General features: G+C 43.3%; 1 protein-coding gene across 3 annotated transcripts in view; it reads left to right on the top strand.

Annotated features, from left to right (window-relative positions):
• The window catches only part of TRPC7 (transient receptor potential cation channel subfamily C member 7), a 101,103-nt gene that overhangs the window by 30,020 nt on the left and 44,307 nt on the right, over window positions 1-26,776 (top strand). For all 3 annotated transcript variants that reach the window (XM_033927400.1, XM_033927399.1, XM_033927398.1), the window contains exons 3-4: window positions 5,930-6,094; window positions 19,409-19,625. In XM_033927400.1, coding sequence (XP_033783291.1) covers window positions 5,930-6,094; window positions 19,409-19,625 — 382 coding nt within the window. The remainder of the gene's footprint in view (window positions 1-5,929; window positions 6,095-19,408; window positions 19,626-26,776) is intronic.

The raw sequence follows: 26,776 nt of genomic DNA, 5'->3' as shown, positions 1-26,776 counted from the left end.
GGCAGAAGGGAGTCCAGGACAATCAAGCCATTGTGACATCACTGATGAGGTTGGCTCTTATTGGTGGAATGAGGCATTATGACATCATAATCTCAGCTCTGCTTCCCAAAGACTGAAACTCTTCACACTACTGCTATGAATTATTTCTATAATGCTACCAGACATACGCAGCGCTGTATAGAGTCACAAAGACAGTCCCTGCTCAAAAGAGCTTACAATCTGAACAGACAAACAGGATGTCATGGATACAGTTACGGGGAAGGGTTAATCAGCGGGCTGGGTTGGAGGGCAGAGGAGCAGGGTTAAGGATTGAAAGCTATATCAAAAAGGTGGGTTTTCAGTCTGCTTTTAAAGAAGGGAAGGGGCTTTAAAATTGTAAATGCATTTTCAGTGGTACCGTTCTGGAGTAGGGTAGGGAGGAGAGTTAGAGAGCAATGGGGAGTTGGCCCGTGGAGCTTTTGAAGTGTACATTGCAGATTTCCTTCACTTTCCAAACCAAAACAAAACAGGAAAGCACCTCAAATTTTCCCTATTCCGTTTCAAACGAAAGTACATCTTTAAAATCCATCTGATTTGAATTTGACCTTGAACATCTCCTAGATCACCTTGTTTTTCTCAAATGCAATATTGGCGTTGGCAGATCCAGGTGATGCACGTGCGTCCCACTTAGCAGTGGAAATTCATCGTCCCCCCCACCAGAAGGCAATAAATCTAAATGCAAAGTAGAAAAATCTCCCGATAATTGTGCATTATGCTTGTTCCGTGTGTGGGAGGCAGAAAGAAAAGAAAGATGAATTACTCTGTCTATTGGGAGTGACTTTTGACAGGATGCAAATTTCTGTTATAGATGTTAAACAAACATGTTGTTATACTCGGTAAACAAACATTTGAGTGGCAATATTCGGAAAATTGTTCCTTTAAGTATTTCATGTTCAGTGAAGCAGGGAAATGGGTGGAATTTGAAAGAAAAATTACTGTAAGTAAAACTTCTCATTTACCACTGGAGGTTTCATGCTGAAAACCGCATCTGTTGTATAAACGATTACTTTTAAACATTTTTATAGATTTACAGCAATACTGGTTATTTGGCTTCTTCTATTAGTGCAGTCATATATCTATGTTTATTAAAATGTAATATTCCGCTTTAGCTAACGGCAGATCCAAATGGTTACAATCAGAATGAAAAGGAAACCTTATGAAAGGAACTCATAAGACAGGGTTCATAGACAACACCGCGAAAGACAAAGGCGCGCGCCGACAACTGAGCGCAAGATGGAGGCGCGCGCCGAAGAAAATGACTGTTTTTAGGGGATTTTGTTGGGGAGCCCCCACAGTTTACTTAATAGAGATCGTGCCGGCGTTGGGGGGGTTTGGGGGGTTGTAACCCCCCACATTTTACTGTAAACTTAACTTTTTCCCTAAAAACAGGGAAAAAGTGAAGTTTTCAGTAAAATGTGGGAGGTTACAACCCCCCAAACCCCCCACAACGCCCCCACAACGCGGCGCGATCTCTATTAAGTAAAGTGGGGGGTTTTGTTGGGGAGCCCCCCCAGGTTACTTAATAGAGATCGTGCCAGCGTTGTGGGGGGTTTGGGGGGTTGTAACCCCCCCACATTTTACTGTAAACTTAACTTTTTCCCTAAAAACAGGGAAAAAGTGAGGTTTTCAGTAAAATGTGGGAGGTTACAACCCCCCAAGCCCCCCACAACGCCCCCACAATGCGGCGCGATCTCTATTAAGTAAAGTGGAGGGCCCCCCCCCCCCCGTCGGAGCCCTAAAAATAGTAATTTTCTGCGGCGCGCACCTCCACGCTGCGCTCAATTGTCTGCGCGCGCCTTTGTCCCGGCGTGCTTTTGACCTGACACCATAAGACAGACCTAAAAACAGACGCACAAGTCGCTCAAGCAAGATTATCACGTACTGTGTTCCCCAGATAACTCATGATTTCCAATGATAACCCCAAATCAATATACATGGTGACCCCCAAAACACTCCTTGATTTGAAATGGTTGCGAAATCTAAACTTATTGGAATATGTTTCTAAATAAGGTGACAACAAATACAAGTCCCCAAAAAGCACGGGTAGCCAGATCTTACACAATCGCTTAACCTTTCACCCTTATAAGCTGCAATTGGTGCAGACGTTACAACCTTCAGACAATGCAACGCGACAAAATGACCAGGTGTTTCTCAAGTGGCCCCCGAGATCATCAGACATTACTGTTTGACTTTTTCCTTTGGGGGTACGTACCTCCACTACCTGCAACTATGGTTGATCTGCAGGAAAGCATCGCTGAAGCTATAAACGTGATCACGCTGGATATGCTTTGGAGAGTCCGATCCGAGCCCGATTGCTGAGACTGGAGTCGGTCCAGAGAATGGCCACCCAGATGGTCTCGGGACTCAAGGATCTCCCGTACGAGGAACGGCTAGATAAATTGCAGCTATACTCACTCGAGAAACGCAGAGAGAGGGGAGACATGATCGAGACGTTCAGGTATCTCACGGGCCGCATCGAGGCGGAAGAAGACATCTTCTTTTTCAAGGGTCCCACGGCAACAAGACGGCATCCGTGGAAAATCAGGGGCGGGAAACTGCGCAGTGACACCAGGAAATTATTTTTCACTGAAAGGGTGGTTGATTGCTGGAATAGTCTTCCGCTGCAGGTGATTGAGGCCAGCAGCGTGCCTGATTTTAAAGCCAAATGGGATCGACACGTGGGATCTATTCACAGGGTAAAGGGAGGGAGGGTCATTAGGGTGGGCAGACTAGATGGGCCCTGGCCCTTATCTGCCGTCTATGTTTCTATGTTTCTATGTTTCTATCGCATCAATGTTAGCCGAGTAACAGGTGGGGCACCCATCGAGTGTATGTAATCAATAGATACCATATGAAACTGTATGAGTTGATGAAACTGTAGCCTCAAAGGTGAAAGAATATTCCAATAAATTTTGGTTTTGTAACCATTTAAAGTCAAGGAGTGTTTTTGTAGGCACCCTGTATAGTATGGCTTGAATTCTCCATAGCATGCTGATATTAGCGTCCCCCTATAAAGTGGCCGCCGATCACGTGCCAATCATGTGACAGCGCCACATAGAGAATCGTGCCTCCGGGAAAGATAGGGACCGGAAACGTAGGCCAGGGTGTTTCAAACTTACATTTCAGGTGCCTTTCTTCGTTGTGAATCGCGCCTACGTCAGAACCAGCGTTAGCCGTGCCCACAGTGGCGTTAAGCAGCCTGAAGCGTCGACGGAGGCGCGATTCTGGCGCTGATATTTTAGGCAATGATAATAAATAATGGACATCGATTGCCTCTTTACAGGCCAGTGTTCAAAGTTATACTAGAGGTTGGGAAGCGCTTGGAGATTTCAACCAAGTGAGACCGCCGGTGAATTATATCCACCTTAGGGAGGCTCCTTTCTCAATCTGTAGTTCATATACATTTGCATACCAAAGGCAGTAGAAAATTTTTCCTATAGTTATATACGAGAATACAAGAACACGTAACTGGAGTGATTCTTAAATCGCTTTTCCCTGGAGTGGCAGGATTCAATGTTCCACTGGACTAACGGGGTTCTGATGCTTTTCGCATACCCATGCTGCTTCAGAGAATCCACAAAGCCACTTATAATTAAAAGTGCCATTAAAACACAAAAGCAATTTAAAAAATACATTTTCAGGAGGGCTCCTAACTTAGAAGGTGCCATGTAGGTGCCTACACCAAGGTACTTACCCATGCCTACCTGCACCTACCCAAAAAGTACGCATGGTTGAGGTGGAGTTTGGGCATGGAAAGAGTTTGGCGCCTACACTAGGCCCTGGTATTTTAGGCTAAGAAAATCCTGGCTTAATATACCGGCAGCTAAGTTCCAGATGCCAAATGGGGCCCAACTCGATTTAGTGTACTTATCTCCACCTATTTTGTAGACAGTATGGGCTCCGCTGTTATCCGTGTGCTAACCAGTTTGTGTGTGGCCATATAGATATTCCAACTACAACTACTACTATTCCGACATGCCCCTCAAAAAAATGATTTAGCCTATGCAAAACTCCCTTATTTGCTGTGTTAGGCATCCGTTAGCACCTAACATACCTCTCCCCCCCCCCCTTTTACAAAACCATAGTATGGTCTTTAGCACCAGCTATGGCAGTATTAGCTTCAATGCTCACAGAATTCCTACCAATGTCGTTCAAATACCTCCATGGCCTGCACTAAAAACCGCGCTATGGTTCTTTAAAAGGAGACCATATTTTAGTAAATCAGAAAAATGGACTTGGTTGAGAATCATTTAGTTTAGAGAATCATTGTAATAGAAGCACTCAGCGCGGCTCTCTGCGCTGGAAACTGCTAGCGCAGTTTCGTGGAAGGGGGAATAGCGTGGGTTTTAGCGGCGGCAACTGCCTTTATGCTCATATGGGCATAGGAGCAGTGACCGCCACTGTTGGCGCTAAAACCCGCGCTATGCATTCGTAAAAGAGGGTGTATATGATGCATGTTAACCTGTAACCCGTTCGGAGCGCTATGGGGAGGACGGGATAGGAAAAAAAAAATGAATTAAATAAATAAATACTGCTCACATGTTAGGAATTAGAGAATGACACGGTGACAAAATTCATCACCGTCCCCATCCCCGCGGATAACCGCGGGAAACCATCTTCCATGTCATTCTTTAAGGAGAGAGGGAAGAATCAGAGTATGAATGGCCACAACCACTGACCCGCAAGCTTTGCTTTGAAGAATGCTGGTGTAGAAGGACTGAGGTTGAAACAGACACTACAGAATGACAGTCTCTGGTATCCAGAGCAGATATTGTGATGTCATAATGCCTCATTCCACCAGTGCCTAGGAGCCAATCACATCAGTGATATCACAATGGCTTCATTATCCTTGGCTCACATAAGAATCAGAGTATGAATGGCCACAACCACTGACCCTCAAGCTTTGCTTTGAAGAATGCTGGTGTAGAAGGACTGAGGCTGAAACAGACACTACAGAATGACAGTCTCTGGTATCCAGAGCAGATATTGTGATGTCATAATGCCTCATTCCACCAGTGCCTAAGAGCCAATCACATCAGTGATGTCACAATGGCTTCATTATCCTTGGCTCACATAAGAATCAGAGTATGAATGGCCACAACCACTGACCCACAAGCTTTGCTTTGAAGAATGCTGGTGTAGAAGGACTGAGGTTGAAATAGACACTAGAAAATGACATGGGATTATTTCCCGCGGTTATCCGCGGGGACGAGAACGGTGATGAATTTTGTCACCGTGTCATTCTCTAATAGGAATATAGAAAGCTTTCCATAGAAACATTATCAGACCTGGGTTTCACACACTCATTATTTCTGGCTGCACCCTTTATGATCTTCCCTGAGTTCCCTTCCTTGTCAACAGTGATTCATCTTCTGTTTTTTTTGTTGCGTTTAACAGTCCTTATCAGACCTGGGAGTAGTCATTACTCATAATCACAGTAGCTACAGGGAACATCATATTGCATTTATTTTAATTATCTCTTATCATTGATTATGATCCATATAATTAAAAAGTCAGATTTATCTGTATCGAAAATTTTATAACACCAGGGAAACAGGAAAATTGCTACGATTCCTCCCTGTATAAACCGTTGAAGCACTTGTGTTAGAGGAAATGGAGGCAGAAATTCCGTCGTGTCATTAAAAGCTGACCTTTGGAGCATCCGTTGACTGATGCCCTCCTCTCTCTCTGTTTCACAGTAATGGTTTCAAAATTTTTAGTTCAGTTTCGGACTTTCTGGGCTTTCCCTCAATTTGGGGGCTTTTTTTTTTTTTTTTTCCCTTCAGTTTGCTTCAGATATGTTTTATGCTGGTAATGCAATTTATTTGTCAGCTGTCACATTGTTGATACCGAGTGAGGAATGACTGTCTTTTATTCGGTTCACTTACAGTTTGTCGCACATCCGAACTGTCAGCAGCAGTTGCTTACCATGTGGTACGAAAATCTCTCCGGCCTACGTCAGCAGTCCGTATCTGTGAAATTCTTGGCTGTCCTTGGAGTCTCCTTCGGCCTCCCCTTCCTCGCTGTCGCTTACTGGATTGCCCCTTGCAGCAAGGTACAGATATGTTAAGGTGCATATTTAGTTATTTATACTCTATGCTTGAAATGAAATGTTGTCTTGTTCATTGTGACATTAGCAATTCATGGCTTTATTGAAGCAGCCAGTAGTAGCTAAGTGGTTTTCTTCCAGTTTTTTTGCTTTTTCGTGCTATGTACTGGACCAGGGATCTCAAAGTCCCTCCTTGAGGGCCGGAATCCAGTCGGGTTTTCAGGATTTCCCCAATGAATATGCATGAGATCTATGTGCATGCACTGCTTTCAATGCATATTCATTGGGGAAATCCTGAAAACCCGACTGGATCGTGACCCTCAATGAGGGACTTTGAGATCCCTGGTCTAGAACAGACATGGGCAATTTTGGACCGGCCAGAATCCAATCGGGTTTTCAGGATTTCCCCAATGAATATGCATGGGATCTATGTGCATGCACTGCTTTCAATGCATATTCATTGGGGAAATCCTGAAAACCCGACTGGATCGTGACCCTCAATGAGGGACTTTGAGATCCCTGGTCTAGAACAGACATGGGCAATTCCGAACCGGCCGGAATCCAATCGGGTTTTCAGGATTTCCCCAATGAATATGCATGGGATCTATGTGCATGCACTGCTTTCAATGCATATTCATTGGGGAAATCCTGAAAACCCGACTGGATTGCGGCCCTCAAATAGGGACTTTGAGACCCTTGTGTAACTGGACTGTATTGCTACAGATTTCACTTTATCCACTGATGTCACCATTATTTGGCGTGAGTGCTCTGGCGTGCTGATTTTTATATCGCTCTGCAGGCTATTACAGTTGCTTTTTCTCTGTACATTTTTTGTCTTTCATGCAGGAGTGGTGTTTTTTACGGAGTGGAGTTTTTTGGTCAAATGAAGCCGAACTGAGGCCTTTTTTCTCCACTTCTTTTTCTCCTTGTTTGCTGTATGGTTGATGAGTGTATGTGAGTAAGGCCTTTTAGTGTGGCAGAGGGTGTATCTTTTCCCATATAGGGTTCTCATTTGAGTTGTTTTGTGGTCCCCTAGATTATTAACCATGCCACTAGTTTGAGTCAAATTCAAACCAGGTGAATTTTAGCCTGGTTTGACGATGACAAAATTGATAGACTCATCAGAGATCTACAGGGAGCATGTTTTTTTTTTTTGTTTTTTTTTGGGGGGGGGTGTTCCAACAGAGCCAAGAAACTCAGCTGATCCAGAAAAGCTGAAAGTGAATTTTGAATGAATTTTCTAGAGGATGGCATTTGGGGCCACATTCTATAAATGGTACCGTTAGCCGATGGTAGGCCCCCTACCACTGCCTAACTTAATTGGTACAGTAATTGATTATTTCCCCCCCCCCCACTTTAACTAAACTGCGACAGCCGTTTTTAGCGCAGGGAGCCGCGCTGAATTCCATGCGCTGCTCCTGACGCTCATAGAGTTCCTGGGAGCATCGGGAGCGGCGTGCGGCATTCAGCGTGGCTCCCTGCGCTAAAAACGGCGATCGCGGTTTAGTAAAACGGGGAGGGAGGTATATCATTTAAAACTGATGAAAAGCTCGTTGAAAAGATAGTAATAATAATAATAATAATAATAACTTTATTTTTGTATACCGCAATACCACAAAACAGTTCAAAGCGGTTTACAGGTTAAGAGACTGTACATTTACAGCGAAGTTACAGCATATCAGAAAACAGTTCAGATCAATTTATGCAATGCAGGTGCAGAGAATAATTAATAATTATTTGGTATAAACCAGTGAACAATTACAAAATGATCCAATAATTGTTGCATGGGGGGTGCAACCGGGGAGGGTAAGGGTAAGGGGGGGGGGCGAGGTTGGGATTATTAGTTTGGTTTGGTAGGGGGGCGGGAGTTAGAGGAATTTATCAAAGAGGTATGTTTTGAGAGATTTCCTGAAGTAGGAGCTGGGAGGCATCTACATTCTTAGGCTTTTTTTTTACCCTTTTAATAATCAGTTATCTATAATTTATAATGAAGTTACAAGCAATATATAAGCTTAAATTTATTGATAGGTAAATACAGTGCAGATAAGAAGGGCAAAATTGTTTTAAAACAAGATAAACCTTAGGCCCTCTTTTACTAACCGATTAGCGTGCACTAATCATTTTAGCGCGAACTAAATGCGAAGGCGTTAGCGTTTAGCGCACGTTAATTTGATTAGCACGCGCTAATCGGGTTAGCGCACCTTAGTAAAAGAGGGGGTTAGAGTTTAAAAAGTATAAAAATAAATGTAGAGTACAGGGACCATAGACCGAGAAGACCGCTGACCTTCGGGATTTAATAATCCGTGGGAATCGCTTGATTCATATTTTGTGGTGCAATATTTGTTCGGCACACTTTGTTCTTTATAATAGTCTCTACCATTTTGCCCGACGTCAGACTCGCCGGTCTGTAATTTCCCGGATCACCTCCGGAACCCTTTTTATTTTTATTTTTTTTAATATTCTTTATTCATTTTCAAGATTACATTAAGTGTTAAAATATATTCAATTACATAAACAATAAATATAACACTTAGAAATAATTAATGACACATCTCACAAATTCTTATCCCCATCCCAACCCTCCCTCCCATAAATTCCATTCTCATATAAAACATGTAATAATAAAATCCCCCCCTTCCCTGCACCTTAAATTTACAAATAAATATAAGGGAACCAATTTTAAATTAATCTTTACAATACTTCGTTAATGGTTTCCACACATCCTGAAACTTCTTAAGATAACCCCGCTGTACTGCAATAAACCTTTCCATTTTATATATATGGCATAAAGAGTTCCACCAGAAGTTGTAATTTAATCTCCTCCAATCCTTCCAATTAAATGTGATCTGCTGAATGGCAACTCCAGTCATTATAAGTAGTAATTTATTGTTATTTGCAGAAATCTGAAATCCGGAACCCTTTTTTAAAAAAAAATCGACGTCACGTTAGCCTTCCTTCAGTCTTCCGGTACTATGCTGGATTTTAATGAAAAATCACAAATTACTAACAATAGCTCTGGTTGCCATACTTATGCCTGCCGAAAGCGAGTGCAAACGCTGGCATCCAGATTCTTTAAATCTGTGCCCAACTTTTTGGAATGTTCCAACATGCCCCTGGCTACGCTCCCTTTTCCAATATACACAATTGAAGAATAGAATGCTTCGAGATGCGCATGCAAATTTTTTTAAGACTGCCAATTAGCATCTAGAATTGGTGGCCAGCACCCTATTGATCTTTCTAAGTTCATTAGTCAATCTGTGCACGCCTCTCCGATGCAAGCACAAAACTGAAGACAAGAATTTGGGTGTGATACATAGAATCCAGGGGCTATTTATTAAAATTGAAGATTTAATTGAAATTTGTTCTGATCCAGTTGCTGAAGAGAATGAAGAAAGAACAAGCTCCGATCCCGTATAGGGAGGAGCGAGGCCAAATCGACCGAAGCCGGAGCGAAAAGATGGGAGGGGGGAGGGGGAAGGGAGGAGGAGAAAGAAATACCAATCAGCGAGGGAAGCCGGGTTAAGGGGGGGGGGTTAGGAGAAGAGTGGGAAGCGGAAGGGAGGTCGCCCTTTTCCAGACGGCGAGTTGCTGAAGAGAATGAAGAAATAAACATATGCGAATCTTGTTTATATGCTGTGGAACCTATTTTTAACTGCCCTGTCTTATCTTTTTTTAGCTCTCCTCAAGTCGCTTCATTGGCTCCCCGTCCTTCTCCGAATACAGTTTAAACTCCTCTTACTCTGAAGCCCCCCCCCCTCCGTATCTCTCTTCACTGATCTCACCCTATGCTCCTCCCCGTGATCTCCGTCTATCGGGCAAGCCCTTCTTATGAGTACCCTTCTCTTCCACTGCCAACTCCAGACTCCGTCCCTTCTTTCTTGCGGTGCCGTATGCCTGGAACAGGCTGCCTGAATCAATACGTCGTGCTCCCTCCCTGGCAGCGTTCAAATCCAAGCTAAAAGCCCACTTTTTTGGAATCTGTTTTCAACTGCTAACTCCCACTCAGCTGCTGTCAACCCACTGTATCATTTCCTCTACCATAATCTCCCCAACCCCGAAATGGCCTGTCTAAATTAGATTGTAAGCTCTTCTGAGCAGGGACCGTCTATTGTATGTTAAAATGTACAGTGCTTTAGAAATAATAAATAGTAGTAGTAATTAGCTAGAATTTTATTTTCACTAGAAATATGATTTTTATTAAACAAAGCTTGCAATATGCACTAATAAATGATTTACAGAACGCTCAGGCATATTTTAATGATGCCAACTTTGTACGAGTACTTTAACGGTGGTTTGTAGCCCATCACAGCAATTTCCCTCTTCTTCAAAAACAAAAAAGATCTGACAAACTTTCAAAGTCTCCCATAGTAAGTGATAACTGAGGGGAGGAAAAGTGTTTGCAAAAGGTACATTTGCTAATTAAAATATTTTGCTGAGTGTCTTAAAAAGTACAGAGTTGGAGTTTACATATCTAAGCTGTCTGATGTGTGGCTTTGTTTGAACTGAGAAGCAAATCTTGTTTGCAATCCATGCAAATTGTGTGAGTTTGAAGTATAGAGTTTTGTGTAGGGGGTGAGAACGGCCTTTGCTCATCACTGACAATGATGAGGTCATCAGCTTTTTTTCACATGCTGAATTTAAGAACATAAGAACATAAGAAGTTGCCTCCGCTGGGGCAGACCAGCGGTCCGCTCCCGCGGCGGCCCATCAGGCCCACTGCCTGAACAGTGGTCTCTGACTAATTTTGTAATTTACCTCTAATCCTGTCCCTATAACCTTACCTCTACTCCTATCTGTACCCCTCAATCCCTTTGTCCTCCAGGTACCTGTCCAGACCTTCTTTGAAGCCCTGTAGCGTACTTCTGCCTATCACATCCTCCGGCAGCGTGTTCCATGTATCCACCACCCTCTGGGTGAAAAAGAACTTCCTGGCGTTTGTTCTAAACCTTTCCCCTTTCAATTTCTCCGAGTGCTCCCTTGTACCTGTTGTTCCCCTTAGTTTGAAAAATCTGTCTCTATCCACTTTTTCTATGCCCTTCATGATCTTGAAGGTTTCTATCATGTCTCCCCTGAGTCGTCACTTTTCTAGGGAGAAAAGCCCCAGCTTTTTCAGTCTATCAGTATATGAGAGGTCCCCCATACCTTTTATTAGCTTAGTTGCTCTTCTCTGGACTCTCTCAAGCACCGCCATGTCTTTCTTGAGGTACGGCGACCAGTACTGGACACAGTACTCCAGGTGTGGGCGCACCATTGCACTACCCTCAATGGGCCTGATTCATTAAACTCACCAATCTTGTTGGACTGGTTTTGCCATTGTTCGTGTTCCCCGACCCGATTCATAAAACTGCTGTCCGATGTGCTTTTCCGAGCACTCACCCAGTCTCCGATCCGAGCGTGCTAATGAGGGGAAATGCCATGTAAAAGTAGGTAGCGATCGAGCCACAAAGCAGAAGAAGAAATACCGATCGGGTTTGCCGATCCGAAAAAGAGTTACGGCTGAGGACCAGTCGCTCATTATTCTTGCCGGCTCTTCTGCCCTGAAATATCACTTTCGAGGTTACAATCCCGCTTAAACAACTATTTAAAATAACTTTAAATATGCGCAAGAACTCATTTGTGAATTATATTCTATATCATGCGCATTGTGAGCAGGTGTGTTTCAAGCGCGGGTTGAAAGCGTGTTGAAGTTCTGTTCGACACATGGCCTTACTCTGCCTACACAAAAAATTATAAGGTAGGGCAATGGTCACAAATCTTTCCTTTTTAAATACAGTGTTCCCCCACGAATTTGCGGTTCGCCGCTCACGGACTCACTAATTCACTGTATTCTCCGACCGCCTCTTCCTGTACTAAAGTCGGGCTACACCAATCAGGAGTTGCATGTAACAGGAAGAGGCGGTCGGAGCATGCCATGAGTGATTTTCTTCACTCTCCTGCCTCTCTTGCCTTTTGACAGGCGGAAAACTGTATTTGTGGTTTTTCAAAATTTGGGGGAGTTCCTGGAATGGAACCCCCGCGAATATCGGGGAAGTACTGTATTACCAACCAGTAGGGCCAGCACTAGTAAACTGCATCCACCCCTCTCATTCCTTATGGGCTCGCTTGTCGCATGTATATGATATCACGGGGTCGCATTGTCTGCTTTGCGCTTCACAGCCCAAGAAGCTGCTGACCATCCGTCCACTGCGTCAACAGCTAACACCAAAAACTCCAAAGACAACAGAGAGCTCTCTTCTACTAGTCCTTCTATTGCATTTTTTTTTTTTTTTTTACAACAATGCCTTGCGGCCGACACATCCGACGCCCGCCAATGACATGCGCAAATAAACCATACCCACTAACTATGTAGTGAAGCGGGAAGAACAAGCGCCTGCATACGTTGCATCAGGAAGCAACGAGAATACTCTGCGCTTGCATTTTGATCACTCTTACGGATCGCCGTAGGGCGTGCGTCCGATCAGATCATTTGCATGTAAACTCGGTTGTGTATCGGTCGCTCGGCAAAAATCGGCCAGAGAATCGGCCAACAACGATCCCACCTGCGAGTTTAGTAAATCGGGCCCGATATTCTTTTTTTGATCTACAAGATTCCCCTGGATTCATTCCCCCTCCCCCCTCCCTTTTACAAAAGCGTAGCACGTTTTTTTAGCGCTGGCCGCGGTGGTAACAGCTCGGACACTCATAGAATTCCTATGATCGTAGAAGCTGTTACCGCCAAGGCCAGCACAAAAAACCACACTACACTTTTGTAAAAGGGGAGGTTAGCTCAGCACACAAATGAATTTATTTTTTCAAACTCCTGTTGGTATTCTGCAATGTTTCTTTGACTGCCTCGTCTGGTGAGTCTCCTTGATGGATTTTGTGCTTTTATAGAATAAATTAAAGAGGAAAAAAAGATAAGCTGTACTTTTAGCTGATGCACAGATACTAGTTATTTCATTCTTTTCTTTATCTTTTCTTCTTTGTAACATCAATTTCTTCCTGCTTTTTCTTTTTTTTTTTAATTTAAGAAACATAGACACATGATGGCAGATAAAGGCCAAATGGCCCATCCAGTCCGCCCATCCGCAACAACCATTATCCCCCTCTCTCTCTCTCCAAAAGATCCCATGTGCCTATCCCAGACCCCCCCCCCCCCGCCCCCTGAACTCAGACACAGTCTCCGTCTCTCTGGTAAATGTGCAGAATAATCTCCCTATGGAGGTGGTGGAGATGAAGACTGTGTCCGACCCCAAGATAGCATGGGACAAGCACGCGGGACCTCTCCAGGGAGAGGAGGAGACAGTAGATGCCACGGATGGGCAGACCAGATAATCCACTCGGCCTCCGTCTGCCGCCCTGTCTCTGTTCAAATAGTTTATTGGTTTTAGTCAAAAGAAAAAAAATGACAAACATAACAGAAACATAAAATACAGAAATGGTAACTAGACATGTTACAGACAAGCTGTATTAAAATCGTCAACTCCTGTATAAATAACCGTATCACAAATTTTATACAACTAGTCAAAACGTGTCAAACTCGTAGCACAAAATGTTTCTTCCTGCTTTTGCTGGTCTTCCAGTTCAATTGGAACCAGAGGTCTTTTGCAACTAGCTGGGGGGGTTTAGCCTCTATTATCATTTCCCCTTCACGTAGAAATCCATGGCGTCTAAGTTTACAGAGTTCAAAAGTAAAATAGCCACGTTTCCTTTGCTGCTTGCACGTCCGTGAGGTATATGTTCTTTTGTTTCACTTGCCTAGATTTGCGCGCCACAATTTCGGCGTGCTCCCAAGATGAGCATGCAAATTAATTGGTCAATTTGCCCAATTAACATAAAAAATTGGGGGATAATTAATTGGGGGAAGTTCCTTGGCACTCATAAAAATTTGGCTGTGCGCTATTCTATAAGGCATGGCCCTTAACTCTATTAGGGTGTTGCACCGCCAATCACATGACCCCCCCCCCCAACACCTCCCCCAAACCTACTTGGACCCCCCCCCCAGATCTTAATCTGCAAGGCAGGCCAGAGAATCGCCGCTTTAGGGAGTCCCTGACGCTCAGCTGATGGGGGAGGGGGGATTCCCCTGCCGTGATTGGCTGCCGTGGTCTAGGCGGCTGAAATGTAGGCCAAGGTTTTCTAGTTCTACATTTCAGCTGCCTTTCTTGGTAGCCCCTTTAGTCCTTCTAACGTCACTTTCCGATGTTGGCCATGCCTACTTTGGTGTTGCGCGGCCTAAAGCGGCTACCTAGCCACGATTCCCATGGCCATTTCAGCCGTCTTTTATTCAGGCGTTGGTAGGCTCTTCAACACTGCCGTTTCCAACTGCATTTTTCAATTACTTAGGCATTGGCATGGCGCCTACCGTCGTCTACATTTAGGCGCTGGTTATAGAATTTTGAGTAAGGCACATACCATCTAATTCATTTTTAAGAATTGTTTTTTAATTATCAGCACTAATTGAGGCAAGAAAATTAAGCTAGATGCCTAGATCAGCTAGGCAGGCCTAACTTTAGACATCATTTATAGAATCTGAGCCTAATTGGGTACTAATGCACTAAACCCCCCCCCCCTTTTTTTTTTTTTTAAATGAAACCGCAAAAGCGGCTTATAGCGCCAGATGGCACGCTGAATGCTGTGCTACTCCGACGCTCATAGGAACTCTATGAATGTCACAGCAGCGCACAGCATTCAGCACACTGGCCAGCGCTAAAAACCGTTTTTGCGCTTTTGTAAAAAGGGGTGGGGAGGTTATAAAGGCATTTATGAGCATAATTGCCGATACGGAATCATCCGGGAGCCTAACTTGATATTCTTTATTCATTTCTAAAACTTACAATAAGTGCAACAGCATATAACATCAATATATATTTAAATACATCACTTAATATCCTATTAAAATTTAATTCAGATCCCATAACTCTCCCACCCCCCTATTCAGTGATTTTCATCAAATATAAGAAGACATATAATACCCCCCCCACCCTTCTCCCCCCCCCCCCACCTTGGATGTGCATATTTAAGGGGGGAAAATGATATTCATTCATTACAATATTTTGTTAATGGTCCCCAAATATCCTGAAATTTCCTAAAATTCCCCTGCTGCATGGCAATTACTCTTTCCATTTTAAATATATGACATAGGGAGTTCCACCAAAAGCTATAATTCAATCGATCCCGATTTTTCCAATTTCTCATGATCTGTTGTATGGCAACCCCTGTCATAATAAGTAGAAGCCTGTTATTCTTGGATGATATTTGGCTCTTAGCCCTCATTGACATGCCAAACAGCACAGTATCATACGATAATGCCACCGGATTTTCCAACATACAATTTATTTGACCCCATATTGATTTCCAAAAAGCAAGAATCAATGGACAATAGAATAATAAATGATCGAATGTCCCAGCTTCATGATGACAGTGCCAGCATCTATTTGAGTTAGAGCTTTTTAACTTTTGTAATCTAACTAGGGTCCAAAATGCTCTATGTAACAGAAAAAAACAAGTTTGTCTCATAGATGCAGACACTGTACATCTCATCCTCCAAGACCAAATTTGTGGCCATTGAGACGCAGTAACATAGTAACATAGTAGATGACAGCAGATAAAGACCCGAATGGTCCATCCAGTCTGCCCAACCTGATTCAATTTAAATTTTTTTATTTTTTTATTTTATTTTATTTTTTTAATTTTTCTTCTTAGCTATTTCTGGGCAAGAATCCAATGCTTTACCCGGTACTGTGCTTGGGTTCCAACTGCCGAAATCTCTGTTAAGACTTACTCCAGCCCATCTACACCCTCCCAGCCATTGAAGCCCTCCCCTGCCCATCCTCCACCAAACGGCCATATACAGACACAGACCGTGCAAGTCTGCACAGTAACTGGCCTAGTTCAATATTTAATATTATTTTCTGATTCTAAATCTTCTGTGTTCATCCCACGCTTCTTTGAACTCAGTCACAGTTTTACTCTCCACCACCTCTCTCGGGAGCGCATTCCAGGCATCCACTACCCTCTCCGTAAAGTAGAATTTCCTAACATTGCCCCTGAATCTACCACCCCTCAACCTCAAATTATGTCCTCTGGTTTTACCATTTTCCTTTCTCTGGAAAAGATTTTGTTCTACGTTAATACCCTTCAAGTATTTGAACGTCTGAATCATATCTCCACTGTCTCTCGTTTCCTATAGGGTAATTTGATGCTTAATCTCAATGCTCCAAATGCCCCAAAGACAGTCTTTGGTTTCTTATTCATAAATCCAGATATTAATTCATACCACTGAGCAGCCTGGTGTCCCAGAAAATCCACCTGAAAACACCTTTGGACAATTACTCTCATAATGCGTGGCTTTCTTTTTAAGTAGAAAGTAAGCCAGAAAGTAGACAGTGCACAGCGTATCCTGGGGACCTTCCCATTAACTGTTCAGCTTGTTGCAACATTATAACTGCCTGTGATAAGTAGCCTCTAAAAAGGAGCAAGTGCTCCCTTCTGAAACATATTAATTATTAGAGCATGCAGTAGTTTTGCCTGAACTGTTATAGAAGAACATTTGTAATGCATCGCTTGTATGCCCAGATCATAGCATATCAGCATCCTATTCCCAAAACTCTTCAGGCTGCAATTTCTTTCTTCAGTCAGGTGTGAGCTGAGTCAGATGCCTCTCCTACTAAGATGGTAGAAAATGAAAGACCTTCTCCTCACCGAAAAGCCTCCGTTGGTCACCACAGTAGCAACAAGTTCACGGCGCAAATATAGGTAGGGTTACCAGATTTTCCCCGAAGGAAAATCCAGACCCATGGCCACGCCCCCAGACCTGCCCAGTTCTGCTGGCATCCCGCCCCCCAGTGTGGGGTGTTCACGCTCAGAAATGGCAAATTTACCATAGCAAAACAATTCTTATTTCAGTGGGAATTCTGACTCCACTTGCTCAAAATGAGTCCGTGGTAATGGAATTCTTCATTATTCCCCTACTGATAGAATTATTATTTTTTTATATATTTTTATACTGTTATATGTCATTTTTAAACTTCTTTATCACTTCTTAAATAAATATAAAAGTGGTCACTTATCTTAAATCTTTATTAGTTCCCCTTCCCGATGCGTTTCGAAGTTCTTTTTCAAGGTCGGGAGAACGATAAGATAAGGTAATCTTACTCCAATATACTGCCATCTTTTTGGATAGCTGTTTTGAAATAGAGAACAAGAAGGACAAGCACGGACGAGGATGAATTTTAAATATGTGAATTTTGGTGTAAGGGGGTCATCAGATCTAATGTTTTAGTTTAGTTTTAGTTATTTTGTTTCAAATGAACTAAGTGCCATTTTCTGTAAATGGCACCATAAGTTATGTGGCAATAGGCGACATACCAACGCCTAACTCACCATACTATACATTTTTCTTCTATACCGCAACTTTCAACTAGGCTTTGCTGCAGTTCACAATAAGATATATTATGATTTTTTACAATAGGATGTGATGTAGTTCATGATAAGATTCCAGATCCGAGGACGTAAACATAGTTGAAGGTTAGCTGGGTAGAGCGTGGTTAATGTCATTGGTTGCAGGAGAAAAGGTGGGTCTTTAATCTTTTCATGAAGATATTATATGTGCTTATTTGTCGTTAGTGAAGTGGGAGGTTGTTCCATATTTTGGGTCCTTGGTGATTTGTAGAGCTTCTTCTGAAGTACCCATGCAGGATGGGCACTTTACGTGATTTTCTGATGATTATATGTCAATGTTTGTTTGATTTTATTTGTCTTACTGAATTATGTATGTAATGATATGTAAACCGTTTAAACGGTATATAAATTTTTTTAAATAAATACATTTCTGTGCTTAGTCTAGTGGAGTTATTGCCATAGTTAGCCTTGTGGACCATGCAAACTATCCTGTATTGTATCCTGTTTTTTATTGGGAGCCAGTGTAAATCTTTCAGGAGTGGGGAGGCATTGTTAAATTTGCTTTGTCGGAAATTTAGTATGGCCGCTGTGTTTTGGAGGAGTTGCAGCCTTTTGTAATCTTTTTCTGCAGTTGAACTATAGAGGGAGTTACAGTAGTCTAGGTGGGGAAGGAGTACTTAATTGTTTTAATCGATTTTATTCAGTGTGGTTATTGACTGCATCATTAAAAAACAATTTAAAAGTCGTTAAAAGAAAAGTAGATGCCGGAAGGCACCTACCAAGGTTGGCATCATAATTGTGTCTATAGCAAGTTGCCTAAGGTCAAAGTAGGTGTGGTTAGGGGTAAACATGACCTTAGGCACCGCTAGGCATGATTCTCAAAAGAACTGAGGCATCTGCTTTATAGGTCAGTATAACCCTGGCCTACTTTGAAACCTACACCTAATACACTTTCTCTCCAGAGTTCTAGAGTCTTCTGCACTGAACACTCTGGTTTATTCTCTGGTTATTTCATGTTTAGATTTCTGTAACTCACTATAGAAAGGCATCACACAAAAAGAGATCAGACATTTGCAAATTATACAAAATACTGAAATTAAACTCATAGAAAATGCAAAAGAAAATCTGACCGTGTTACACCTCTCTTAACATAAGCACACTGGCTTCCAATAACTCACAGAATAACTTACAAAATCTCGCTCTTAACATTCAAAACCCTCAACAATAACCAACCAGAATTCCTGAATAGCATCTTAATTCCTCATACCCCCGACTAGAATACTCAAATCACAGTCACAGAATCTTCTAACCATTCCATCTATCCGCATCCTTTTCTGTTACAGCCCCTACTCTCTGGAACGCAATGCCCCCTGATGTACGAGACAAAACTGTATTAGAACGTTTCAAAGGAAAACTAAAAATGTTTCTATTTAAAGACACCTTTAACTTCTAATATACTGTCCTTTCTAGAGTTTTGCTTTCACTTTCGCTTTGGGCTTTTGTACTTTCCTTAAATGGCTCTCTTTCCACCCTCATCATTGCAGTATGCTTTTTTTTTTTTTTTTTGTCATAATGTTCGTTACCCAAATTTTATCATTTTAAATATGTAGAACCGTCTAGAAGTTTGATAGGTGGTATTTATCAAATGTTATTAAAACTTGAAACTAGAAACTTGAAGTTTTGTGGTAGCCGCCATTAGCCATGATTCTTTAAATGGCACCGAAGAATGATTGATACGCAGTTGGCATCTTTTTTGTAGCTGGCTGCCGATATAGGTGCCTTCTACAGAATCTGGCCTTAAATTAAAAAAAATGGGTGAAAAAAAAAAAGTGAAAATGAAGCAAAAATAAACGAAGCACGGAATCCTGGTACATAGTGGTATGACTATACGAGATTCGGGGGCAACAGGAAATAACCATGTGTGCATTTGATTTCTAGGTAGGCCAGATCCTCAGAAGTCCATTTATGAAGTTTGTGGCACATGCGGTGTCCTTCACAATATTCCTCGGATTATTGGTACTGAACGCTTCTGACCGATTCGAAGGAGTAAAAAATCTTCCCAATGAAACCATCACAGATTACCCCAAACAAATCTTTCGAGTGAAAACTACGCAGTTTACATGGACAGAGATGCTAATCATGAAGTGGGTTTTAGGTAAGATAGAACTATGATCATCTTACGAGTTACTGGGCAAGAAATATGTACAACGATGGAAGTTCGTTCCAGAAATAATCACTTTAAAGGCAATGTTGGTTTCCTGCACATTGGCAGCCATTCAGCAAGCGGTGCAGGGCCAGGCTGGATCCCCAAAAGATCACAACTGCCCTGCACCGCTTTCCGCGAGATTCGAGGAGGCAGCCAGCAGCGAGGGACGTATTTCAGGGGGATTTAAAAAGGTACCGGGGGGGTTGATTTTTAAGTTTTAGATAGGCAGCCCCATTTAAGTAAGCCGCGCCCCATAGGCAGGTTTGTAAAACCCATGTATAGGCCGCGGCTTATATATGGGGAAATACGGTATCTTCATTGTTCTTTACTTGTGTGGCTTCTATCAATTTTTATATTAGTGTGTTAAAATCTTCTAAAAGTCTAAACAATATTATTTGAAACAATGTTATTTTAAGGGAGTGAAAAAGCCTCAGAATATGGAGTGAATAACCCAACCCAACCCAAATCCACTCGCTCCCAATCAAATCATAGGCAAAAAAAACCCCTTACTTTTCCTATTCATCAACTCAATTATTTAATATTCTGATTGTTATAAAACTGAGTTAATTGCTGAGTTGCTGGTTTGTGCTTTTGTGACCTGCTGAGGTTATCATAAGTATTTTTTTGAATTGACTGATGCAAGGGAAAATTCCCCAAAACTTATGAATATGAACTCGCAATAACTCTAAGTGAAATACAATTAAGATATTAACTTTAAAAAAAAAGGTGAAAAAAAAATCAAAAGAACATAAGCCTTGCCTCTGTTGGGTCAGACCTAAGGTCCATCATGCCCAGCAGTCCACTCACGCGGCGGCCCATCAGGTCCAGGACCTGTATAGTAGCCCTCTATCTATACCCTTCTATCCCCTTTTCCTTCAGAAAATTGTCCAATCCCTTCTTGAACTCCAATACCGTACCCTGTCCTATCACTCCCTCTGGAAGTGCGTTCCAGATGTCCACCATCCGTTGGGTGAAGAAGAACTTCCTAGCATTGGTTCTGAATCTGTCCCCTTTTAATTTTTCCGAATGCCCTCTCGTTCTTGTAGTTGTCGAAAGTTTGAAAACTCTGTTCCTCTCCACTTTCTCAATGCCTTTCGTGATCTTGTAAGTCTCTATCATATCTCCTCTAAGTCTCTGCTTCTCCAGCAAAAATCAGAAGGTTGATTAACTGAATTGATGACGTTATGTCAAATGCTTGCTACATGGGACATGAAGTGTTGAGGTGCTAAGCTAAAGGCTCTATGAATATAGCTTGAAAAGTTAAGTACTTCACCTTCATTTATCAAAGAAAGAAAGAAATTATATATTGTATTATGGGAGAAATATTCCTAAGATGTTCGGCTGAGCTAGTATTTAAGAAACTATGAAAAAGTGAAAAGAAAAAAATGGGCCAATGAAGATGTATTTTGGATTCATGCTGACTAGCATTTGAATCAGAAAGCTCCAAATATCTGAAGGTCTCTGTAGAAAATATTACTGCTTTTGTAAACTATAGCTGAAGCTATATCTGTGGTATTTGGTTTACTACCTTAATAGATATAGCTATATAGTTTCACTAGTATTTTAGCCCGTTACATTAACGGGTGCAAGAATATATGTCTGTCTGTCTTTATTTCTGTCTCTCTCTCTGTCCCGCTGTCTTTCTTTCTGTCTGTCTCTCTCCCTGGCCCCCTTTGTCTGTCTGTCTTTCTGTGTCTCTCCCTGTCCCTGTGTCTTTCTTCTTTTCTTTCTGTCTCCCTTCCTCCCGCTGGTGCTAGAATATATGTCTGTCTTTCTTTCTGTTTCTCTCCCTACCCCTGTCTTTTTCTTTCTGTCTCTCTTCCTCCCGCTGTCTTTCTTTCTGTCTCTCTCCCTCCCTGGCCCCCTTTGTCTGTCTGTCTTTCTGTCTCTCTCCCTGGCCCTGGCCCTGTGTCTTTCTTCCTATCTCCTTCCCTACTTCCCTTTGCAGCAGCCGCAGCATTCCCTCTCCCTCCAATTCCCTGTGCATCATCATTTTTTCCCTCAGTCTAGCTTCTCCTGCCCCTCCTACACTCAGTACTTTAAACTTTGGCCCGGCCTGTAGGTCAGGGGTTTCTCGGGCTGACCGCCACCCACTGCTGGTGGCTCCGTGCTCCAAGCTTGGCTGCCGCAGCCTGCAGCCACTGCCAGCCACCGCGGCCTGCAGTCGCCAGCAGCCGCCACGGCCTGCAGCTGCCGACAGCCACCGCGGCTCACATCTGCCTCGGGGGGAAGAGAGAAAGAGAGAGAGATTCGCGTGCATGCGCACTGTAACCGGGACTGTGGTCTGAGCAAGACTCCACAGCGCCACACAGTGGCTACACAAACGAGAACACCTGCGTGTGACCCGGCCTGGAGTCACCCTGCAGGCAGGGACTGACACCAAGAGTAAAACAACAAAATAAACCACAATTTGCTCAAAAAAAAAAGAAGTAAATCAAAACTCAGGATTTATTTTCTTTAAGGTAATAAAGTCAGGATTATTAGTAGTCCTACCAACAACAGGTAAGTAGAAGGTCTTCAGTTCAAATTCAAATCGCAGAATAAGGAACAGTCAAAACATAAATTCAAACACCAAAAAAAAAAATATATATATATTTTTTCTTCACCTCACTGGGCTTTATGCTTTCTTTAGCAATCAATTAAACCTGCTCCTAAGCAGGGCAATCAGTTCCTTACAAACACTGAAAACTCAATAGGGCAAAAGGCACTGGGAACCCTATTGCTAGTGTTTTAAAGAAGCCTCTGACAGCCAAGCCTTGCACTGTCAGGATAAGGAGAGTGCCTCAGGTTTGCTTTACTTTTCAGCATATAACAGCTTCAAATTTCCCTCCCAGATTATAGCAAACCTCTCCCTCAGTTCAGGCACTATCAGCTTCAACCAAAATGCAAAACAGTAAAAAAGAAAGTCCTCCAAGGCTCAGCTTCATTCAAACAGTCTCTCAATCAAAGAAAGCTGAACAAAATGCACTCACTGTTTCTTCAATTGTTAGCAGGTACAGCTGGTGGACAAACCAACTTCCATGGCTTCCTCAGCCAAGCTCATTTCTTCTGGCAGGTTGTTAGTCTCCATTGGAAGTTCCAGGTCAGCTACAGATTCTTCCAGGATATCTCCAGCCTCTTGCACCTCCATGGGTGTAACTGGTTCGCTCTTGCCTGGCCCAAGGAGACTCGCAGGGAGCAAAGGTCCCAACCTTCTCCCTAACCTGCTTCCTTGCTTGTACACAGCTGCTGGTTTTATACTGATTGGGCTACGCCCTAACCTGGCTGATTCAGCAGTCCTCAAGGTAGCTCTAGAGCTCCTCCTGTGGTGCCCTGGATATTGCAGGTCTAGGGAACTATCAGGAATCTCCGGCTCCCTCTGGTGGTCAGTCTGAGAATCAGCCAGATCCTCACTAGGACAGCTTTTACCTACTCTCTTCCGGGTTTTGCTGGGAGTCTTAGTAGAAACACTAACTGGAACCAGGGCAGGCACGAAGTCTGTCTGGTTACATACCCCCTCCCTTAAATGATGCTTATCCTTATAAGCATGGGGTTTATCTGCACTTTCAAAAAAGAAAATTATTTGCGTCTCCTATTTCTATATCTCTTTTCCTCCGGACGTGGATTGGGACACAAATTTTCAAAATCTTCGGGCCAATGCAAGACCGGAGGTTCTGGAGATTTAGCCTCGTTCCCTTCATTCTGAGGCTCAGCCTCCTCCAACTCTTCTATCTTATTCGAAATTGCAGTCATGACTTGAGCAATTTCCTCAAAGCGTTCTTGTACTTGGTCCTGTAGGTGTGTAACACTACCCCCTACCTGTTTTACCGAGTCTTTAACGGTTCCCAATTGTAAGGCTTGTTGTTCTAACTGGGCTTTGTTACTCTGGCTTTGTTTGACCAGAGTGGCTGGTTCCACTCCTTGGCCAGCCCAAAGCTCCTGTTTAGCCTGTAAATTTTTCAACTGAGATAGTAACTCCTGCTGTTGAACTTGACTACTGGACACTCTAGCCTCTATTTCCCTAACCTGGCTCTTCATCTGGTCCAGAAGTTTCTCAAGAGTGCTAGCCTGCTGCTGTCCCTGTATAACCATCTCCTGTTTCAGTACTTCCTTTAATTCAGGCATGAAACTATTAGATATAGGTTTTTCCTTTACAGGCTGTTTAAGGCACGCCTCCACACATGCCTGCCGGACAGCTTCTATTTCCTCTTTCCGGTTGGCCACCTGGGTGCTTGTTATCTCTTGTAATTCCTTTTTTAGAGACACTACTTCTTGTTGAAGGAGGGCAATACTTTGATCTGCCTGAGTTATCCTGCCCTCACTAGAGCAATGAGAATATCTTTCTTCACAGACATCCCTTTCCCTATCCTGTGAAGAGTTCAGTTCAGGCCTTTGCGTATTGTCCGGGCTGGCTATCCCTGTAGAACCAAACCCTTTTGACCCCCTATCGGTGTCCCTCAGGTGAACCCACCGCTCTAACTTAGGGAACCATATTCGCTCACAAATCAGCTGTGCTATCTTGTCTCCGGGACAAACCTGGTAATCTGCCTCTCCTTGATTAACAAGGAGCACAGAGAGGTTGCCTCTGTAATCGGGGTCAACAATCCCTGCTGCTACATCAAGGGAGTGTTCCAATGCTAGACCAGATTTGGCTCCAATCCTAATGTATGAACCCGGTGGAGGGGAAATCTGTAAATCAGTCTTAACTAAAGACCGGCCTTTAGCTGGTATAACCTGTTCATGGGCTGCATAAATATCTAAGCCCGCCGCTTTAGAGTACGCTTGGGTGGGAGCCCGAGCGTTCTCGGACAGTGGAACCCACCTAAGTGTGGGCCGCCACCCCTGTCTAAAAGTAGACGAAGGAGATTGTCTTTTCTTCCAATTTTTCCTATCAGAATTCCAACCCCCCTTAACCTGAGTTCCGCACACTAGTTTAGGAGTCGGTGAAAACTTAACCTGCATTTTATTAAAAACTGGTCCTGTTTGTTTCACCCACCTCCTCCATCCTGGCCAATCCCTGCCTAAAATTAGTGGGAACGGGCAAGTATCCAGGATGGCGACTTGTAAGTTATATTTTTTTCTCCCATGTTGGAGCTTTACCATAGCCAATGGGTAACGTTTAGAATCTCCATGCACACATCTTACATCCACACTCTTCATTTTCCCCTTCCTTAAGGATGAGGCCTCCACCCGATTCCAAAGTTGGCGTGAGATTACCGATTGTTCTGCCCCTGTGTCTAATAATGCCTCCACACTTTTCCCGGCTACCCACAATGGGACCTGACACCCTGACAGGTCAGGTCTGTTAGACTCCAGGGAAATTACAAAATCTCTCCTCTCTCTACAGAACCGTTGTGTGTGTCCCGGCTTTCCACACCTGTAACACCTTCTGTCCCCACCCTGAGTGTTAGGTTTAGGACTTGGACCACAGGGATCCTTAACCTGCGGCTTCTTACCCCAACCTTTGCCTAACTCCCGTGGGTTCGATCTAGGTGTGTGGTCAGCTAAGGGACTCATATTCTCTCCTGAAGGTTCTTGGGCATCTATAAATGCTTCAGCCACTTCCAGAACTTGTCCTAAAGTCTTGCAGTTCTGTCTCTTAATCCAGGACCTGATGTTCTTTGGGACAGCTTCTAATAGTTGTTCCCTCACTATTTCTGTGAATAAGGCCCTGGCATCATTCAGAACTGGCTGCAGCCATTTTTCAGCCAGTTTGGTGACACGCTGAAGCAAAGCTTTAGGCCGTTCTGTATGAAGCATTGTAGTTGCCCTGAACTTTTGTCTGTAGTGTTCTGTGGTGAAGCCTAAGAAATCCAATATATGGGCTTTTACTACAGGGTAGCTATTGGCAAGCTCGGGCCCTAGGGTCTGGAATGCCGCTAGAGTCTCCCCGGCCAGGCAGGGCAGCAACCGGTACACCCATTGCTCAGGAGGCCATCCAGCAGCCACAGCAATTCTTTCAAAGGAATTAAGAAAATCGTCCGGTGCATCCCCAGGTGCTATCTTGCATAAGTTCAAATGCAATAAAGGATTAGGTCCTACCGGTGCTGGAACAGATACAGCTGGTAATGTCTGTCCTCCAGGATGTATAGCAGTCTTTTGAAGAATCTGTGAAAATGCTTTGGCCTGGTCCTGCATTGTGGAAATAAGTTCCCCATGTTGCCGCATCATTGCTTCCTGATTCGCCTGCCAGCGTTCCTCGCTTGACTTCAGAATGGATTTCAAATCATCACACTGGCGCTGTCGCTCGCCGGCAAGTGTGGCTAGGATCTGGGCCTGCTCCATCCCGATCACCTAAAACAAACAACAAGAGAAGAGAATCCAAGTGTGGCCGCTTGGAAAGTTTTGTTCCTCCCCTTTACCAGACCCCCCAGTCTAGGTACTCTTACCGATAGCACTGGTGAGTCTGCGCCTTTGGTGTTTAGGCCTCCTTGGCCTCCAGTCGTTCTCCGCACGGCTTGCCCCTTTGAAATTCCTGGAACTCGGTTCTGGAACTCTGGTCCGGTTCTTTCCACCTCCGAACTCCAACTGAGCTCCTCGCTGCACTCCTCCACAGGATATGCTGCAATCTTTATTCCGGCTTCCGCCTTCCGGTGAGAAACTCCTCCTCCGAGTAGGTAACAGGAACTTGTTTCTTCTTCAGATAAAGTACTCCAACAAACAATTGGTAAATAGTTCAATAGTCCAATTACAAAAATAAAGGATAGTCAAATATGCCTTTCCAGCACAAGTTCAAAATGGCACCAAAAGAAAACTATTTTTTTTTTTTTTTTTTTTTTTTCAAAATTGCAGTACCTTGGTGTCGCCTGCAGGAGGTGCACTATCCCACTTCTGACACCAAATATGTGTAACCGGGACTGTGGTCTGAGCAAGACTCCACAGCGCCACACAGTGGCTACACAAACGAGAACACCTGCGTGTGACCCGGCCTGGAGTCACCCTGCAGGCAGGGACTGACACCAAGAGTAAAACAACAAAATAAACCACAATTTGCTCAAAAAAAAAAGAAGTAAATCAAAACTCAGGATTTATTTTCTTTAAGGTAATAAAGTCAGGATTATTAGTAGTCCTACCAACAACAGGTAAGTAGAAGGTCTTCAGTTCAAATTCAAATCGCAGAA

Source organism: Geotrypetes seraphini, chromosome 18 (genome assembly GCF_902459505.1).
Source record: "Geotrypetes seraphini chromosome 18, aGeoSer1.1, whole genome shotgun sequence".
NCBI classification, from domain to species: domain Eukaryota; kingdom Metazoa; phylum Chordata; class Amphibia; order Gymnophiona; family Dermophiidae; genus Geotrypetes; species Geotrypetes seraphini.
This window is presented reverse-complemented; position numbering and strand designations above follow the sequence as displayed.